Genomic DNA, 16,576 nt, shown 5'->3' with positions numbered 1-16,576 from the left:
AAGGAAATGTTTGAAGTCGCCAAGAAGCTGTGCTCCTTCTGTGAACGCCTGGTTCATGACGAACACCTTCAGCATCAGGGCTGGGCAGCCATCATGGCCAATCTTGACGACTGCACCACGTCCTATCAGAAGCTGCTCTCGAAATTCGACATGGCCTACACTAATTACCAACAGGATTTTGAAGACATCAAACTGAAGCTGACAAAGTGAGTAGAGCTACAACAGTGTGCGCAGCTTTGCGAAATGTTACCTTTTCATACCTCACACTCGTAAACTCTTTCCGACTTTCGCACACCTCCAGGCTCGGCACGGCCGTCTTGGTCATGGCTAAAATCCCTCTGCTGGAGTGTTTGACCCGCAACAGCTACAGAGAAAGCCTGGAGAGATCCTCCTCCCCGCATCCCAGACCCGGAGACGGTGGCGATGAACAAGGAGCCCAAACGTCCTCGCAGTCAGCCATCTCAGGCCCTACGGAGCGCCAGCGGGACCAGAAATCTCCCGCTTCAGGAGAATCCTCATCTCCAGGCCGAGCGGGGAGCGGTGGCACCAGCGGACTGCAGGAGGTGCTGGAGGAAGAAAAGGATCAGGAGGAGATGGAAAAAACGGACGGTCCATCGTTTAACGTCACGCTGCTGGACTGGATCAATGTACAGGACCGACCCAATGACGTCGAGGCTGTAGTTAGGAAGTGCTTCGAATCCATCAACAGAGTAAGCGCAAGGAGAAACGTCTCCTTATGCCACGTTTTTAAGATATCATCTAATAACCAACCAGATTTTAGAATTCAACAGCGACGTGCCGTAACAGAAGCCCAGTTGGACGATGTTAAATTAAAACGTACAAACTCCTGAAATGCGAGATATTGTGGATACAGATGACCTGTTTTTTTTTTTTACAAGTCGTAGCATAACGTATGTAATGATTTGCATTTGTCGTTGTCTCATGTCAGGATGCGTTCTTGTTTTTGTAGCTTGATCCGCGGATCATTCAGCCGTTTCTCGTCGAGTGCCGGGACACTATTACGAAACTGGATAATCAAAACATGAAAGCCATAAAGGGGCTGGAAGACAGATTGTATGCACTCGACCAAATGATTGCCAGCTGCAAAAAGCTAGTGAACGAACAGAAGGAGCTCGCTCAGGTACGCTGTTTGCGTTTATTTATTTATTTGTTTTGTTCTCTTTATCACCTAATTAAGGCTTTATTTTTTTAGAGCAGATGACCTTTCTGAATCTTTACATTAGTCACGATTTTCTTCTCCGCAGGGATTTTTAGCCAATCAGATGAGGGCTGAAAACCTGAAGGACAACTCGGTGCTGCCTGACCTGTGTCTGAGTCACGCCAATCAGCTGATGATCATGCTGACCAACCACAGGAAGCTGCTGGACATTAAGCAGAAGTGCACGACTGCCAAACAGGAACTGGCTAACAACCTGCAAGTCCGTCTCAAGTAAGGACAGTCACGATGTCTATACGGTTACACGGTAACAGTCTCGGTCTGTAGTTCAGGTAGATGTCCGGTTCAGGTAGATGTGGGGTCAGTATACGCATAGACATTGGTGCGTCATCATTAGACACTTCTAACCATGTCTTGCTTGTAGATGGTGCTGCTACGTGATGCTGCATGCGGATCAGAACGGTGAGAAGCTACAAGCGCTGCTGCGCCTCCTGACCGAGCTGCTGGAGCGAGTGCGTGTGGTGGAGGCCCTCAGTACCGTCCCACAGATGTACTGCCTGGCCGTGGTGGAGGTGGTGCGCCGGAAAATGTTCGTTAAACACTACAGAGAGGTGAGGCAATCAGTAACCCACTTTAAAGGTGGGGTCTCCGTTGTTTGAGAAGTGCTTCAGAAAACTGAGTCGGGACGACCAACAAAACAAAAATCAATACTAACGTGAGCAGAAAGGGGCGTGTCTTGTCAATATGGGCGGAGAGAGTGTTCAGTGCGCATGTGTGACATTAGCATTAGCGGTTTTAACATTGACATGGAGGATAAAAACAAAGAAAGAAAGCGAAGAAAGACTTACGATAAGGTAAGAAGTAGGACGTGTTAATATAGGGTCAGCTTTCCAGCGCTGGAGAGAACTGAAGGAGCAGGAAGTTGGTCACATATTCACAGATTGGAGTTTCCTGAGTCAATAACTCCTGAGCTAAACGCTGTTACTACACAAATAACACCTCTTTTCTATCGTAGTAATGTAGAGATGCAGCTACAACCGTGTTTTGTGTAGTAACAGCGTTTAGCTCAGGAGTTATTGACTCGGGAAACTCCAATCTGTGAATATGTGACCAACTTTACTTAAGACGCCGAGGCGCTTTTTTCCTTCTCGATAGGTGAGTAACGTTGGTTTTGCTTTGTTACACAGAACTAATATATGCCTTTGTCCTTTACATGATTATGCTTGTGTGGCATTTTTGCTTGTTTGTTTATCTACAATCGTATTGTTCTTCACTTCAGCTATGATAAAGACACATTTCTTTCCGTTAGTTGCCTGGGTTACGTATGTATGTGTGGGCGGAGCTATCAATACAGGGGTGGGACCCATTTGGGTTAGGGGCGTGTTTGTTTTGGTGATTTTATATGTCAATATTGGCTTTAAAAAATTGGTGACCCCACCTTTAACAACACAAAAAAGATTCATTAACATTTCATGTAAGGAGTAGTGTTAATTTCGTCACCTATTTTTAATTTAGTCTTAGTCTTGTGCCAAATGTCCTTGTAAGTTTTAGTCGACTAAAAGTCTTTTAATTTTAGTCTAGTTTTAGTCAAAAAATTGTAGTCTTTTTTAAAAATAACACATTATTACTGAGATTATTACTGATAAACATTTCAGTAAAAAAAAGTCTTTCACATCTCAAACATTGGTTAAATGTCATAATTACCCAACAAAATACACTTGTTGAATGACTTTTGTTGAATGCAAATGTTATAAACGTGTCTGGTTTTTAATGTCTGATTTAGGAGACACATTCACAAATGATGAACCTGTTCTGAAGAGTATTTTATTTTAACCAACACAATTCAAAAGCTGCGGCCCAACAGACTCCGACTGACAGCTTAAGTTACAAAGGGTTTTTAAAACTGTTTTGGTCGCCTTGTGTCTCATGTTTCTGTTCAAATCAGAAATAAAATAAATATACTCAGAAAAACTGAAAAGAATAGGCCTACTTTACTGTGGGCCTAAAATACAACCTATTTACAGTCCGCGAATCACAAAAGTATCAGTGAGAGGTTGAGAACACTCGTTTAAACAGTGCATACACTCGAACTTGACTGAACATCACATTTTTTACTTTATTGATACTGTTTTTAATCGTAATGCAAAGACCGGTCATCGGGACATAAGCTGTCATGTACAATAAAAGAGCCTGAGCAGTGACAGGAAATATAATTTAACTCAAAAAGCCGCCTAGACCAGGGGTGGACTTGGGCTCAGGAGTTTTTATTTTTTTTTTGAGCGGCGTGTGGAAGGATTGTTTCTACGCAAACACTAAACAGCGCGAAGCTGCGAACTCGTTGTGAATATTTTAAAGGCGTAACAGCTGACGAAAAAGCAGAGACAATTGTAGACGAAAATGAAGAGAGATTTTATCTTAGTTTTTATTTTATACAAAACATTTTCGTCTCGTCTTTTTTCCTCAACAATAATGCGTGTTAATTTAGTCTTAGTCAGCGTTTTTGGACAGCGGCGCAGTCTTGTCATCGTCTCGTCTTAGTCATGAAAAAAAAGGTTGTTGACGAACATATTTCGTCTCGTCTCGTCTGACGAAATTAACACTAGTAAGGAGTCTTCTTTTTTTGGAAGGGGTGGTAATAGTCAACATCCCATTTCATCAACATCCCCAGCACATACTACTCAGTGTTAATGTAGCACTTTAGTCCAGCTCAAACTTGCCCAAACACACACCGAATTTCCAAAGTATTCTTGTTGTATTCCTAGCAGTATGTAGCACTCGCACCGTACAGCAACGCTTTCTCTGATCTGTGTTTCCTCAGTGGGCCAGTGCCCTGGTGAAAGATGGGAAAAACCTCTACGAGGCAGAGAAGGCCAAAAGGGAGACTTTTGGCAAGCTGTTCAGTAAGTATAAGCTTACTGTTTGTGTTCTCCGCAAATCTGCTGAGCCTCATGTAAATCTGGATAAAGAGCACAAAGGTTCTGGAGCCAGTTTACAAAATCCGCCTCTGAATTTTTTTTTTTTTGCCTCGTAGGAAAGTCGTTCCTCAGAAATCGCTTGTTCCGAGGACTTGACTCGTGGCCTCCGTCCTCATTTTGCGTGAGTGTTTGAACGTGTCATAGTATAGCTTATAATTCTCTTTCTCTCTCTCTCTCTCTTTTTTTCTTCTTCTTCTCAGATTGCTCTTTCACTTGCTCATTTTCTTTTTCTTCTTCCAGACAAGAAAGCCTCGCAAGTTTGACTTTGAGCTTCCGGATATTTCCCTGAATGACCTGCAGTATCTGAAGAGCTGCTGTCCTGCTGAAGTGCAGCCTTTTCTCAGGTGAAATAAAAGCACACGAGGAGTAGAAAGAAAACCCGATCGCTTCGTAAGGAATAAAAGAGACGAGAATGTTCTGTTAGAGGGAAATGATTAGCGAAGCGGTACAGAGCGGCCCGAGCAAAACCGTGTGAAAGAACAACAAGATGTACTTAAAGTTTATGGGCTTCCTAAGATTAATTTCCTGGGCTAAACAGTCCCATGGTTTAAAGTACCAATAAAATCTTGGCTACTTTTAATTATCCCTATGTGTTAAAGGCGCTGGTATTTGTCGTGCTTTTAGTACTTTTTATATTCTTCCCGTACTCACAACGTCTGTTTTCCTTTAGGGTTCCATCACTATGTGATTTTGAGCCGTTAAAGTGCCACACAGAAGCTCTTCATCAGTTAGTACAAGCAGCTCGGAGTGTAGACGAGATGTCGCAAACCATCACAGACTTACTGAGCGAACTGAAGGTAAAAAAACAGACCTTTCTGTTTTTAAAGTTAATTTAGTTTATGTTTTTTTCTTCAACAAAAGTGCCTGTAACATAAGAGTGTCCTCTTATGACAATTCTTGCTTTGAACTTGAAGGTTTCTGGTAGCCAGAGTGCACACAGACTCAGCTCGGAATGCAGATCAGAGACCACGCCCACCTCCTCTAGAACCCCGCCCGCGCTCAGTATACAGTCTCCGCCCACTCAGCCGCTCTCCGTTCCAGCTCCGTTAGAAGACCTGTCCCCCGACAGTATAGACGCCCATACGTTTGACTTTGAAACCATAGGGCATCCTAATATGGACCCCGTGCTCCATCAGGGTTCTCTGGACCTGGACTCTTTAGTCGAGAGCCCGGAGTCAGACTTCATGTCGGCAGTGAATGAGTTCGTCATTGAAGGGAATGTAACATCACCCAATCCCATCAGCGACCCGACAAGTCCCGAGATGATGGTCGAGTCCCTTTACTCCTCGGTCATCAACGCTATAGACAGCAAAAGGATCCAGGACACGACCATGCTCGAGAGAGAGAACTCCAGAATCATGACCCTCAAGCTGACCATAGACAAGTACCGTTCGGCTGCCGAGGAGTCGCAAAGCAACATGAGGAAAGTTAAGGACGACCTCTGTCATTTCCAGGGACTCGTTATAAAAGAGCAGCGGGACTTTGCTTTCGCCTTGAAGATGATGAGCGCAGAAATCCACGGGATAATCAACAACAGTAGACGTTGTCAGGAAGAGGAACTCTCAGAGGCACACCAGAACGAGCTCCGAAAGCTGAAAGACGATCACGAAAAGCACATCCTCCGGCTTACCGACGAGCTGGAAGGGAACCACAAGATCGTCCGGGACGTCCAGAGGGCCATGCTCGAGCTCGAAGGGCTTGTGGAGAGGAAAGAGAAAGAGCTGGCTCAGATGGAAGGCGAGAGGGAGCGCTTGCTGCAGGAGGTACGCAGCAGCCACCAGCAGGCCGTCCAGGAGTTGGAGTGGAACCTTTCCGAGCGCAGCAAGGCACTCCAAGAGGCCCTGCATTCCAGAGACGCTCTTGCCAGCCAGCTTGATTGCCTGCAAGTCGAGATCGAGCAGAAGATACGCAGAGAAATGGAGAACGCAGAGAAGAACCGTCTCCAAGACTTGGAAGCTCGTTTGTCAACGGAGCACCAAGCGCAAATGGAGATCCTTAAACGCAACAGCCAGAGTGCTCTTGATGCCCTAACCCTTGAGAACCAAGCCAGACTGAAGGAACTCACAGAAGCACACTTGACGGAGTGCAAGGAGCGTGAGTGGTGCTTTAAGGACTACGAGGCACGCATCAGCGAGCTGGCCGACGCCCGATGCAAACTCGAAGTGGAAATAGCACTTAAAGAGACTGAAATGGATGATCTGCGCATGCAGTACGAGCAAGCCAAGACCCAGCAGGAGGAGGCACTTAAGGCTGAGATGGAGTCACGGACAAAGAATCTCCAAGAGCAAGTCGAGGCACTGATGAAGCAGCTACAGAAGAAGAACGAGGAGCACGAGCAAGGCCTCTTCGAGCTGCGTGCTCTAATGCGTCTCGAGAAGGACCACTGCATCTCCGAGCTGGTGGAGCGGCACGACGAGGAGAGCACGCTGCTGCGGCAGGAGTTCTCCGCACTCAAGCAGAAGTCTCAGGACGCTGAGAAGGACTGCGAGGAACGTCTGCAGGAGATCCAGCACCAGCTGGAGGACCAGCTCAAAACCTTAGTCAAAGATCGAGAGGAGGATCAGAAGGCTTTCGAGGATAAAGAGCGAGACTTGCAAGCCGTCATCGGCGACCTGCAGGCCGTAAACACCCTCCTGTCAGGGCAGCTGGAGCAGGAGCGTCAGGAGGCCCGGAGAGCAGTGGAGGAGGGGAAAGAGGCACTAAAAGACACCTTACTGCAGAAAGAGGAGATGGAAGCGAGGCTGTTAGGAAAAATTCAACTACTTGAGGAAAGACAATCCACTGACAAGTAAACATTTTTCACCAATCACCTAATTACATAACTGACTAGAATAAAATAACAAACACATTTCAACAAGAGAGAAAATACATTTGAGTTTAAGGACCTCAGCATTTTGTTTCGTTTTTTTTTTTTTAAGTTCTCGTACCATCCAGTATAATTTAGTTTGTTGATGTTCTGCTGTGTTTTCTATTTTTACTTGGTTTGCTTTGCATTTACACCGACGTAAAACGGCTAAACCTGACGTTTGTGATGTTGCAGAGGAGCTGCGGCTGGAGAAAGCGAAGCCGGGGACGTCTCGCTGCAGCAGAGGTTGGACGAAGAAAAGGCGTCTCTCCTGGGCAAGCTGGAGCTGCTGGAGAAGAAGAAGAACGAGGAGCTGCAGAACCTGAAGACCTCACTGATCGCTGAGCAGCAGGTAGGAGGCACACACACACACACACACACACACACACACACACACACACACACACACACACATACACACTCGTGGCTGACTTCCTGTAGATCTTGTACGATGAAACGAGGGGTCTCATGTGGTGGACGTACAAGCGAAAAATCAGTATTCCAACTTCAACACTTATTGAATTAAAATAATTATTATTAAAATAATAATAAATACACAATGTCGTCCCACCCACCACCACCACCCCTCGCAATACGATAACACTGCACCCCCGAGTCCGTCTTAAAACGATTGCCCGCTGGCTTAAATGAAAAAATAAATCAATCTTTCTGCTTTCGTTTGACTCCAAACCGATCAGATAATGGATTCCACGCGGTCCGCATCTGGCAGGAAGTCTGTCTCACGCACCTGATTCAGCCGTTTAATCAGACGCTGGAAAAACATTCAGTAAGCAATGAAAGTTGTTTTTTTTTTTTTTTTTTTTTTGTCTCTAGACTAATTTCAACACTGTACTGATGCGGGAGAAATTAAAGAAGGAGCAGATCATCAATGAGCTGAGTGAGAAGCTGAAGAAGGTGACGCTACAGCAGGAGAAGGATAAGAGTAAGAGTTTGGATGATGATGATGATGATGATGATGATAATAATGATAATGATGATGACGACTGTGGACTGATGGTCTTGTTTTTCACCTTCAGGCCTGATCCAGACTCTTTCGGAGGACCGCGCCACCATCCTGCAAGAGAAGAAACACCTAGAGGAGGAGCTGAACCGCATCCGGAGCGCCGCCCTCATCTCCTCCGCTTTCTTTGTGCCCAATCCCATTTCTGTTGCCATAGAGACGGCCGGAGCGTGTGGGCCTGTTCCCACCGAAAGCCAAGTTCTGCCTGCTCTGGATCCGGAGAGGTTGGGGTCTGTGGTTCCGCTCCGAGACGATGACAGGGTGGACTCTGCTGTCGAAGCGAGCATGATGACCGTCCAGTAAGAGTTTGTTTTTATACACATGAGGCAAAATACACACAGCGATGAAGTCGTCACGGTGCAGAAAAATGACCCTTTGTAAAGAGTGAGGCAGATTTTTGGCCAGACTCAGAAACGTCAGGAGATCAGATCAGAGAGATCAGATAAAACAGACAGAACGTCAAGCTTCATTTTTTAAAGCTTTAGAATGCTCGAGCGCTTTTACACACAGCGATGCGCAACAAAACGACTGAGTCCGATCACATGGGGAAAGTGATTCCACTTGGAATCGACTCGTGTGTCACTTGACTCGTCACCCGAGCGGTTTGTTTAATATTGTTTAGCGTCTAACAGAAAACGGATCACGTGTGATAGTCAGTGTGTAATTCACTTTTCAGTTATTCTTAAGATATTGCTCTCTCTCTCTCTCTCTCTCTCTCTCTCTCTCTCTCAGTGATAACGCCTTGATGCTGTCAGAGGAGAAACAGCGGATACTGATGTTGGAAAGAGTGAGCGGATCTTCTTCTACACTTCCAGTCTTGTGCCGTTAGTCAGATACAGTTAACTGACGCCATTGTTTTCTCACTTGACTCTCTTACAGACTCTGCACATGAAAGAAGAGGAGAACAAGAGGCTCAGCCAAAGACTGGTACGTGATCTACAGGAGCCTCCTTTCATCAAGCCGTTTGTTATAACGGCTCTACGACTGTTGTAGCGACTCGAACACGCATTACATCACGCGTCTAAAGCTTAAGATCAACAAGCGAACGAATCTAGAGTTAATTTAGCGCATCACTAAATTAGCGTCCCAGCATCGTGCCGGTGGCGAACAGCACGTTATCAACCCTTAATTAAAACTCAAGTCTCTTTAACGTGATTGAATCGGCTTTCCCCTCAGGAGCGCTCCTGCGCTCAGGGTTAATCTTTTATTTATAGATTTTATTTCGGATGAAAAGCTTAACAGGTTGCGAGCGAGAGCAGAAACCCAGAGGAGCATTAATTTGTTAATGTCCTTTAGAGCGCCATCTCAACTCAACGCGACGAACGCTTTGCTCATAAACACCACTAGGTGGCATTATAACCAAATGAACCAACTCCCTGACCTCCACTATCTGCTTTATCATGTTTAAAGCCAGTGTGCTACTATGTCTGTCTACTATTTTACCATTCAGTACTAAAACACAACACACGGCTGGATAAAGATCAGGATTTTTATTCCTCCCATTATTCATTTTAACATTTGTGTGTGTGTGTGTGTGTGTGTGTGTGTGTGTGTGTGTGTGTGTGTGTGTGTGTGTTTACTCAATCATTTTCTACCGCTTATCCGAACTACTTCGGGTCACGGGGAGCCTGTGCCTATCTCAGGCATCATTGGGCATCAAGGCAGGATACACCCTGGATGGAGTGCCAACCCATCGCAGGGCACTGTGTGTGTTTTAGTTATTTATTTATTATTATTATTATTATTATTATTATTATTATTATTATAGCCCTCAAGGACGTAAAACAGCGGGTCATTTATTTTCCAGCGCTAGTACGAAGCAGTTGGCAAATAGTGAAAGTGAATGAGGAGTCGTGCGCGCAAATTGCCGGTTAGCCAGTTGGAGGAGCGAAAGAAAATGTTGCGGTGTCAAGAAGGACGAGAGAGACTAGAATAGTGCCTTCCAGATAAGGAACGGAGAGGCAAAGCTCCAAGAAGGGAAAAAAAAAAGAATACGACAACAAAAACAACCCCAAAATAGAAAGAAAACAACTCGCATCTCAAATGTCCAGAAGCAGCCTTTTGAAATTGAAAACGAAGAGCATCTTGGGTCTTAAACACGCTCCCTAAATGTCTTCATGATGATGTTAAGCCGTCGTCAAATAGTCGCTACCGAACTGCCCTCTCGTTTCTGATTGGTCAGAAGGTGTCCTGTACCAAGGCAAAGCAGAGGTTTTCTTAACGAATGGATGTTATCGTTGCTATAGTAACAACAGTGCCGCTCCACATTATTTATTAAGAGCGATGATGATGATGATGATAGTCACTTTGTCTCCTGTGTCAAAGTGTCAAGCGTCTGCGTCTTTAATGAAGAAGTAAATCTCCAGATTGATGTGGGTTCAGATTCTTTAGATACACCGAGGCGGGCTGCGTCACGCCACCCGGCTGGGAATTATTTGGGATGTTATTAAATATTTACAGAAGATATTGATGTTTACAGAAAAAACAATTAAAATGTGTGAATCTACTTTTTCTCTCTCTGTGTGTCTGTCTGTTTTTGTGATTGTTCAGGGATTAAGATGTTTAGAGACAGGGGTGTGTGTGTGTATGTGATTACACTGTACATTAATGATGTAAGGCATGTTAACCGTCTCACATTCTCCTCTGTTCAGATGTCACAGAGCATGTCGTCCGTGTCCTCCAGGCATTCGGAGAAAATCGCCATACGAGAGTAAGTCTTGTTTTAGAAACAACTTTTCTTTCTTTTTGCTTTTTTTTTAATTCCATTTTTTTTCCCCTCACAGTTTTCAGGTCGGTGATTTGGTCCTCATAATCCTCGATGAGCGGCACGATAATTATGTGCTGTTTACGGTCGGCCCCACTCTCTACTTCCTGCACTCGGAATCTCTCGCTGCACTGGACCTCAAGCCTGGTCTGTGTATATACATACACACACACACACGCACACACACACTCATATATATACACACACACACACACATATATATATACATACACACACACACACACACATATATACAAACACACACATATACACACACATATATACACACACACACATACATACACACGCACACACATATATGCTCTTCACACACACACACACACACACACACACACACACACATATATATACACATACACACATACACACATATATATATATATATATATATATATATATATATATATATATATATATATATATATATATATATACATACACACACATATATATACACACACACAGACACAGAGACACATACACACAAACACAGACACATATACATATATTTCCTGCTCACTGTCCACGCTTAACACTGTCCGTCCACGCTTAACACTGTCCGTCCACGCTTAACACTGTCCGTCCACGCTTAACACCGTCCGTCCACGCTTAACACCGTCCGTCCACGCTTAACACCGTCCGTCCACGCTTAACACCGTCCGTCCACGCTTAACACCGTCCGTCCACGCGCAACACCGTCCGTCCACGCGCAACACCGTCCGTCCACGCGCAACACCGTCCGTCCACGCGCAACACCGTCCGTCCACGCGCAACACCGTCCGTCCACGCGCAACACCGTCCGTCCACGCGCAACACCGTCCACGCGCTACACCGTCTGTCCACGCTTAACACTGTCCATCCACGCGCAACACCGTCCACGCTTAACACTGTCCGTCCACGCTTAACAGTCCAATAAATCTTTCTGCAGGAAGAGGGACAGTTTTAAAATCACAGCTTAAAACTAAATGTAGAAAAATTACATGAAATGTAATTCATGCTAAAAAATAGCAGACCTAATATAAAATATAATAATTATAAATGAACTCTTGACACTTAATAATCGTTATAAATTAAATCTTGATGTTTAGATAGATAGATAGATAGCCAAGGGTTAAAAGAAATCAATAAATAATGTTTGAAAACTATTTTTTTTAATAAAGCAAAAATTAGATTTCAATTTCAGAAGGAAACATTTATTTGCACACATTTTTTATTTCTTTTTTTTAAATATTTTTATATAGATATTTATACAATCGAATTTTGTATATATTATTTGTATATTTATCAATCGCACCTGTTGAAATAGTATCCTTCTTGCAGCAGCTGGAGCTACGAGGCGACCCTGGGTCCTGGGGAAGGTCATGGAGAAAGAATACTGTCAGGCAAAAAAGGTGAAAAAACCCTTTTTTATAATTATTATTATTATTATTATTATTATTATTATTATTATTACTACTACTACTACTTTAAAACAGCTTAACACATAAGACATAAAAATCCAACATGCACATTTTTTCTGATGCCGTGTAGAAAGGTGTTCTGTATGACCAAAAGTACTATCATTAACTGTGTGTGTGTGTGTGTGTGTGTGTGTGTGTGTGTGTGTGTGTGTGTGTGTGGCCTTTTTCTCTCCCTCTCTCTAGGCCCAAAATCGCTTCAAAGTTCCTTTGGGCACCAAATTCTACCGAGTAAAAGCCGTGCCATGGAATAAGAAGGTGTAAAAATTGTAAAGAAAAAAAAAACTAGAATATTTGTAAAGCTCTTTTTTTTTTTCCCCCTCTTCCACTTCCTTTTTTTTTTTTTTTTTTTTTTTTTTTTTTTTTTTTTTACCCCTTTTGCCTCACATCTTCCGAACGTCACTCAGAATTCTTTAATCACAGAAAGACAAACCATTATCACTAGTTCTTTTATTTAATTTTCTGGCAACCCATTTTATTATTATTATTATTATTATTATTATAGTTTTTTATCTCTGTTTATTCAGAGGTTTGTAAATGTGGACCAAATGTTATGACTTGAATAGAGCAAGTTTGTAAAATGAACAACATCAACAGCAAAAATCTATTCGGAGGAGATATATATATATATACATATAATTATATATTATTTGTTCATTCTAATTATTAATATTCTTATTAATATTATTTTGTTCACTCGTGGCAAGAGAACATTACGGGAAAACCGTCATTATCACTATGATATAACAAGCTCAAGGTTTTAGAACTACACGTTTATTGTAAATGTTTATGAGCGAATGTTCACGGCATGCACATACACATATTTTCTTTAACTCTGGATGTGTCGTCGTTGGATATGTAGGTTTAAAAAAAAAAAAAAAAAAAAACAAAATAACCGGCGACGCAGTAACCCCTTCAAGCTTTTTGCGATCTTTGGGAGGAAAAAAAAAAACAAACAAAAAAAAAACAGAAATGAATTAACGCACTTTGGGAGACGCGTCGATCCAAAAGGGAAGCAGTTGTGCTGGCGGGAAAACGAGCGCAAAAAAGGAAAATAATTAGCAGCACATATCTTCCCACTGTTAGAGAACGTCAACGTGTAGAAACGAAATACTTCCTGTTGGTTGATGTGTGTTGTTGGATTCTAAATCACGACATTGTATCATATTCATCAGATTGCACAAGTTAAGAAAAAAAAAAAAAGATGACTGTATTGTAAAAGAGTTTTCAAACAATAAAGGTTTGATCCCACCTACTTTTGAGTAGCTGTTTAGTTCTAAAGAAATAAAGAACCACAGATTTCTGATCTTGGGAACGGAATAATAATGTTGGTTGAATTTCACGTGTTAAAATGTGATAAAGGAGTAAAGTCAAATACAAGCCGATAAAATCACGAGCTGTGACTCCTGGCTTATTAATCATTAACTAATCGAAAGAAATTAAACAAATTATTATTTTTTTTCTTTCTCGCTAAAGGAATTTCTAATTAACCAATTAACTCAATTTTTATTTATTTTGTATTTTATTTATTTATTTTTAAACAATACAAATCAGGGCCTTGTTTTCTACACAGCCAAGTTTCTGAAGTGATTTTTCCTTTAATGAAGTGATTTATTTCTATAAGAACTAAGTCAAAATTTCACCTCTTAACTTCCTCTTACTTCCTCTTTAAGACATTTCCACCAAATTGATTGACACTATCTTTATATTTTTGACGGTCACCAAGCTGTTCTTTTAAGATAACTTGATATTTTTAAATGAATTGATATTTTAAGATCTCTCCTTGTTTGGACTAAATCGTTTATATAGTCACAAGATTTTATCTCGTTTTTTTTTCACTTACCAAGCCGTTATTCTGACTGGGTATCTAACCATTAAGTCCTTATATCAAAATATTCTAGTCTTTAGAAAATAATTTTTAACTTACTAGCTTGCTATTTTTACTTAGAATCTTATTGGTTTATTTAATAATTTGTTATTCTTTACTTGTTCATTATTTATTTTTTTTTTTAAAGACTTAAGTCCTGAAGTCAAGATATTGTCTTGTTACTTTTAACATAACTCATTATTTTTTATTTAAGAACTTTCATCTGACTTGGCAAATTTGGACTTTCTTATTAATTCAAGATATTATCTCGTTATTATTATTTCTGATTTTTTTCAAGATATTATCTCGTTATTTAATGATGGTCAGATAGTGTCAGAATTTTGACAGAATCTGAATTATGACTTAGTATCTTAAGTTCCTCTGAGTCCTTGTATCTAGTAAATATCTCGATATTTAGAATGACTATCTCGTTATTCACCGTATTATCTCATGAGTCGCAATAAAGTTTCACAGCGTGGCAGAACGTAATGACGCTGCCCCACTGACACTCGAGACTCTGTCCATAAAATCCTTCCTTAAATTTATCGTCTCCTTAAAGGAAGATTCATCACGTCAACAACTACACGCTTTTTACGTGATTACGTAGAGTTCAGCATGGTTGTGATGTAAATAAAGAAAAATCGACCAATTACACTTTAATATAGCTGCTGAATATGTTACAGTGCAACAAGAAGTGCCTGTAGTTCTGCTTTAATCACAAGTTGTGTGTGTGTGTGTGTGTGTGTGTGTTTTTCTCCTGCCAATATGTGCATGCTGTTGTATTTATAGACGGTTTGTTCGGTGTGTAATGATATTGTATACGATTTCTGAGCAGCAGCTTTTGTTGACGTGATGTCGGATGCTTTATGAATCCCATCTCGGATGTTTTACGTTAATCACGGATTAACCCTAACCCTAACCCTAGTTCTGTTTAAGACAACCGGTTTATGGAAGGAGTCTCCAGTGTCAGCAGATCAGGAAGATGTTTTTTTTAGTTTGTAACCACTGAGCTGCGCTGTTTTGCTGCTTGTCGTTGATTGTTTTCCTGAAGCTGCACGTGAAACTTTTTTTTTCTCCTTATAAATGAGTTGAGACTCCAGAATCATTTGGTGATCAGAGGTTATTTCAGTGGATTTGGTGGAGCTGGATGTAATAACGAGTCCTGCGTTAATCCCGTGCATGTTCTGCGGTTTGAATGCATAGATATTTATATCTACATGTTGTGTTATATATTTTAGAACTGAGCGTTTAATATGAGTCTCACACACACACACACACACACACACAAAGTTCTTTCCCCTGCGTTTGCTCCTAATTACATGCAAATGCCGCCGATCACAAGCACCTTGTTTACAGAAGTTCTGTAATCATCAGCTATTGATGCTCTCCAGTCTCTGGCACTCGCTCTCATGCGCCACAAACCAGAAGATTTCTCGAGGACTTACGCGTCTATTGTGCCGAAACGAACCTAATGAATACGAACCCGAGCGCAAACATGTCAGACGTTAATAGGATCTGCGTGCGCACCGTCTAACAAGTTCTGTCTGCAACGCAACTCCGAGTTAATGAGTGAATTATGAGAAGGTTCTAAGTTGCCAGACAAACTTTTGCCTTCCTCGAGACTCGGTTTGTTTGTATATTTTTTTTTCTCTCTGCCGAGGAGGCTGTGATTCTGCACCACATGGAGGCAGCAGATAGAAAAAAAGGGCTGTTTTTTGGTGGCTCTGCCCTCGCGGGCGGAGGAGCGCGTCACACCGGCGGCACTTTCCCAGTTCTCAGCAGGGAGCCTAGCAGCTCCACCACCGCGCGTTCGGTACCATGTGGGTCTTTAGGGGTGTTTTCGGCAATGTTTTGTCTTATTTTCTCCGTTCAACATAAGTCGGCTGTCACATTTGGATGCCGTTTCTTTTTTTTTTCCTTTTTTTTTGATAAATTCGCTGGTGCAATTTGCCGGATTTCGGGACAGGCCTGACACAGTTAAATATGCGATGCTGAGGTTGCTGGCGAAGCCGGAGCATGTGCCACGGACAGGCCCCGAGAGTGTCAATGTTTACGGCCCCCCGCGGTGCCTCTGGGATGTCGAGACGACGGCAAAACGGAATTGGGCAAAAGCGCATTTCCTTCCTCTCTGACTGGTGTTTATGTCACCACAATGCAAATAATGGCATTTTTCTTTTTGCGCATTTCCTTCCTCTCTGACTGGTGTTTGTGTCACCACACTGCAAATAATGCCATTTAAAAAAAAATAATTTTTTTTTTCAATTTAAATAATCAAAAAGACTTTGGATCTTATTTGACCTCAAATTTGACTCCTAATGACTTAAACAAAACAATTGACAAAGTCCAGTGAAATTCATTCAGTTTCTTCACAGTACTAGTGTCATGTCTGTGAACTTCACCAAAAAAAAAAAAGTAAATAATGCTGTATTTTTGTTCTTTATTTATTTAT

The 16,576-nt window shown here is 42.1% G+C and overlaps 1 protein-coding gene across 2 annotated transcripts in view; it reads left to right on the top strand.

Annotated features, from left to right (window-relative positions):
- Positions 1-13,511, top strand: part of rb1cc1 (RB1-inducible coiled-coil 1) — an 18,672-nt gene extending 5,161 nt beyond the window's left edge. Inside the window, exons 5-23 of one of the 2 annotated variants that reach the window (XM_060871066.1) lie at positions 4-206; positions 302-710; positions 971-1,141; positions 1,266-1,450; positions 1,602-1,788; positions 3,996-4,077; positions 4,209-4,273; positions 4,393-4,496; positions 4,823-4,949; positions 5,067-6,940; positions 7,193-7,349; positions 7,832-7,940; positions 8,035-8,317; positions 8,751-8,805; positions 8,898-8,945; positions 10,670-10,728; positions 10,802-10,929; positions 12,127-12,194; positions 12,447-13,511. In XM_060871066.1, coding sequence (XP_060727049.1) covers positions 4-206; positions 302-710; positions 971-1,141; positions 1,266-1,450; positions 1,602-1,788; positions 3,996-4,077; positions 4,209-4,273; positions 4,393-4,496; positions 4,823-4,949; positions 5,067-6,940; positions 7,193-7,349; positions 7,832-7,940; positions 8,035-8,317; positions 8,751-8,805; positions 8,898-8,945; positions 10,670-10,728; positions 10,802-10,929; positions 12,127-12,194; positions 12,447-12,524 — 4,392 coding nt within the window. In that variant the 3' untranslated portion in view covers positions 12,525-13,511. Of the gene's footprint in view, positions 1-3; positions 207-301; positions 711-970; positions 1,142-1,265; positions 1,451-1,601; positions 1,789-3,995; positions 4,078-4,208; positions 4,274-4,392; positions 4,497-4,822; positions 4,950-5,066; positions 6,941-7,192; positions 7,350-7,831; positions 7,941-8,034; positions 8,318-8,750; positions 8,806-8,897; positions 8,946-10,669; positions 10,729-10,801; positions 10,930-12,123; positions 12,195-12,446 lie in introns of both variants that reach the window. The other variant, XM_060871065.1, reaches the window with a different exon arrangement.
- Positions 13,512-16,576: the final 3,065 nt, after the last annotated feature.

The sequence above is a fragment of the Tachysurus vachellii genome, chromosome 5 (genome assembly GCF_030014155.1).
Source record: "Tachysurus vachellii isolate PV-2020 chromosome 5, HZAU_Pvac_v1, whole genome shotgun sequence".
Lineage (NCBI taxonomy): Eukaryota > Metazoa > Chordata > Actinopteri > Siluriformes > Bagridae > Tachysurus > Tachysurus vachellii.
Note: the sequence above shows the minus strand (reverse complement) of the source record. Positions and strands in the feature narration are given on the sequence as shown.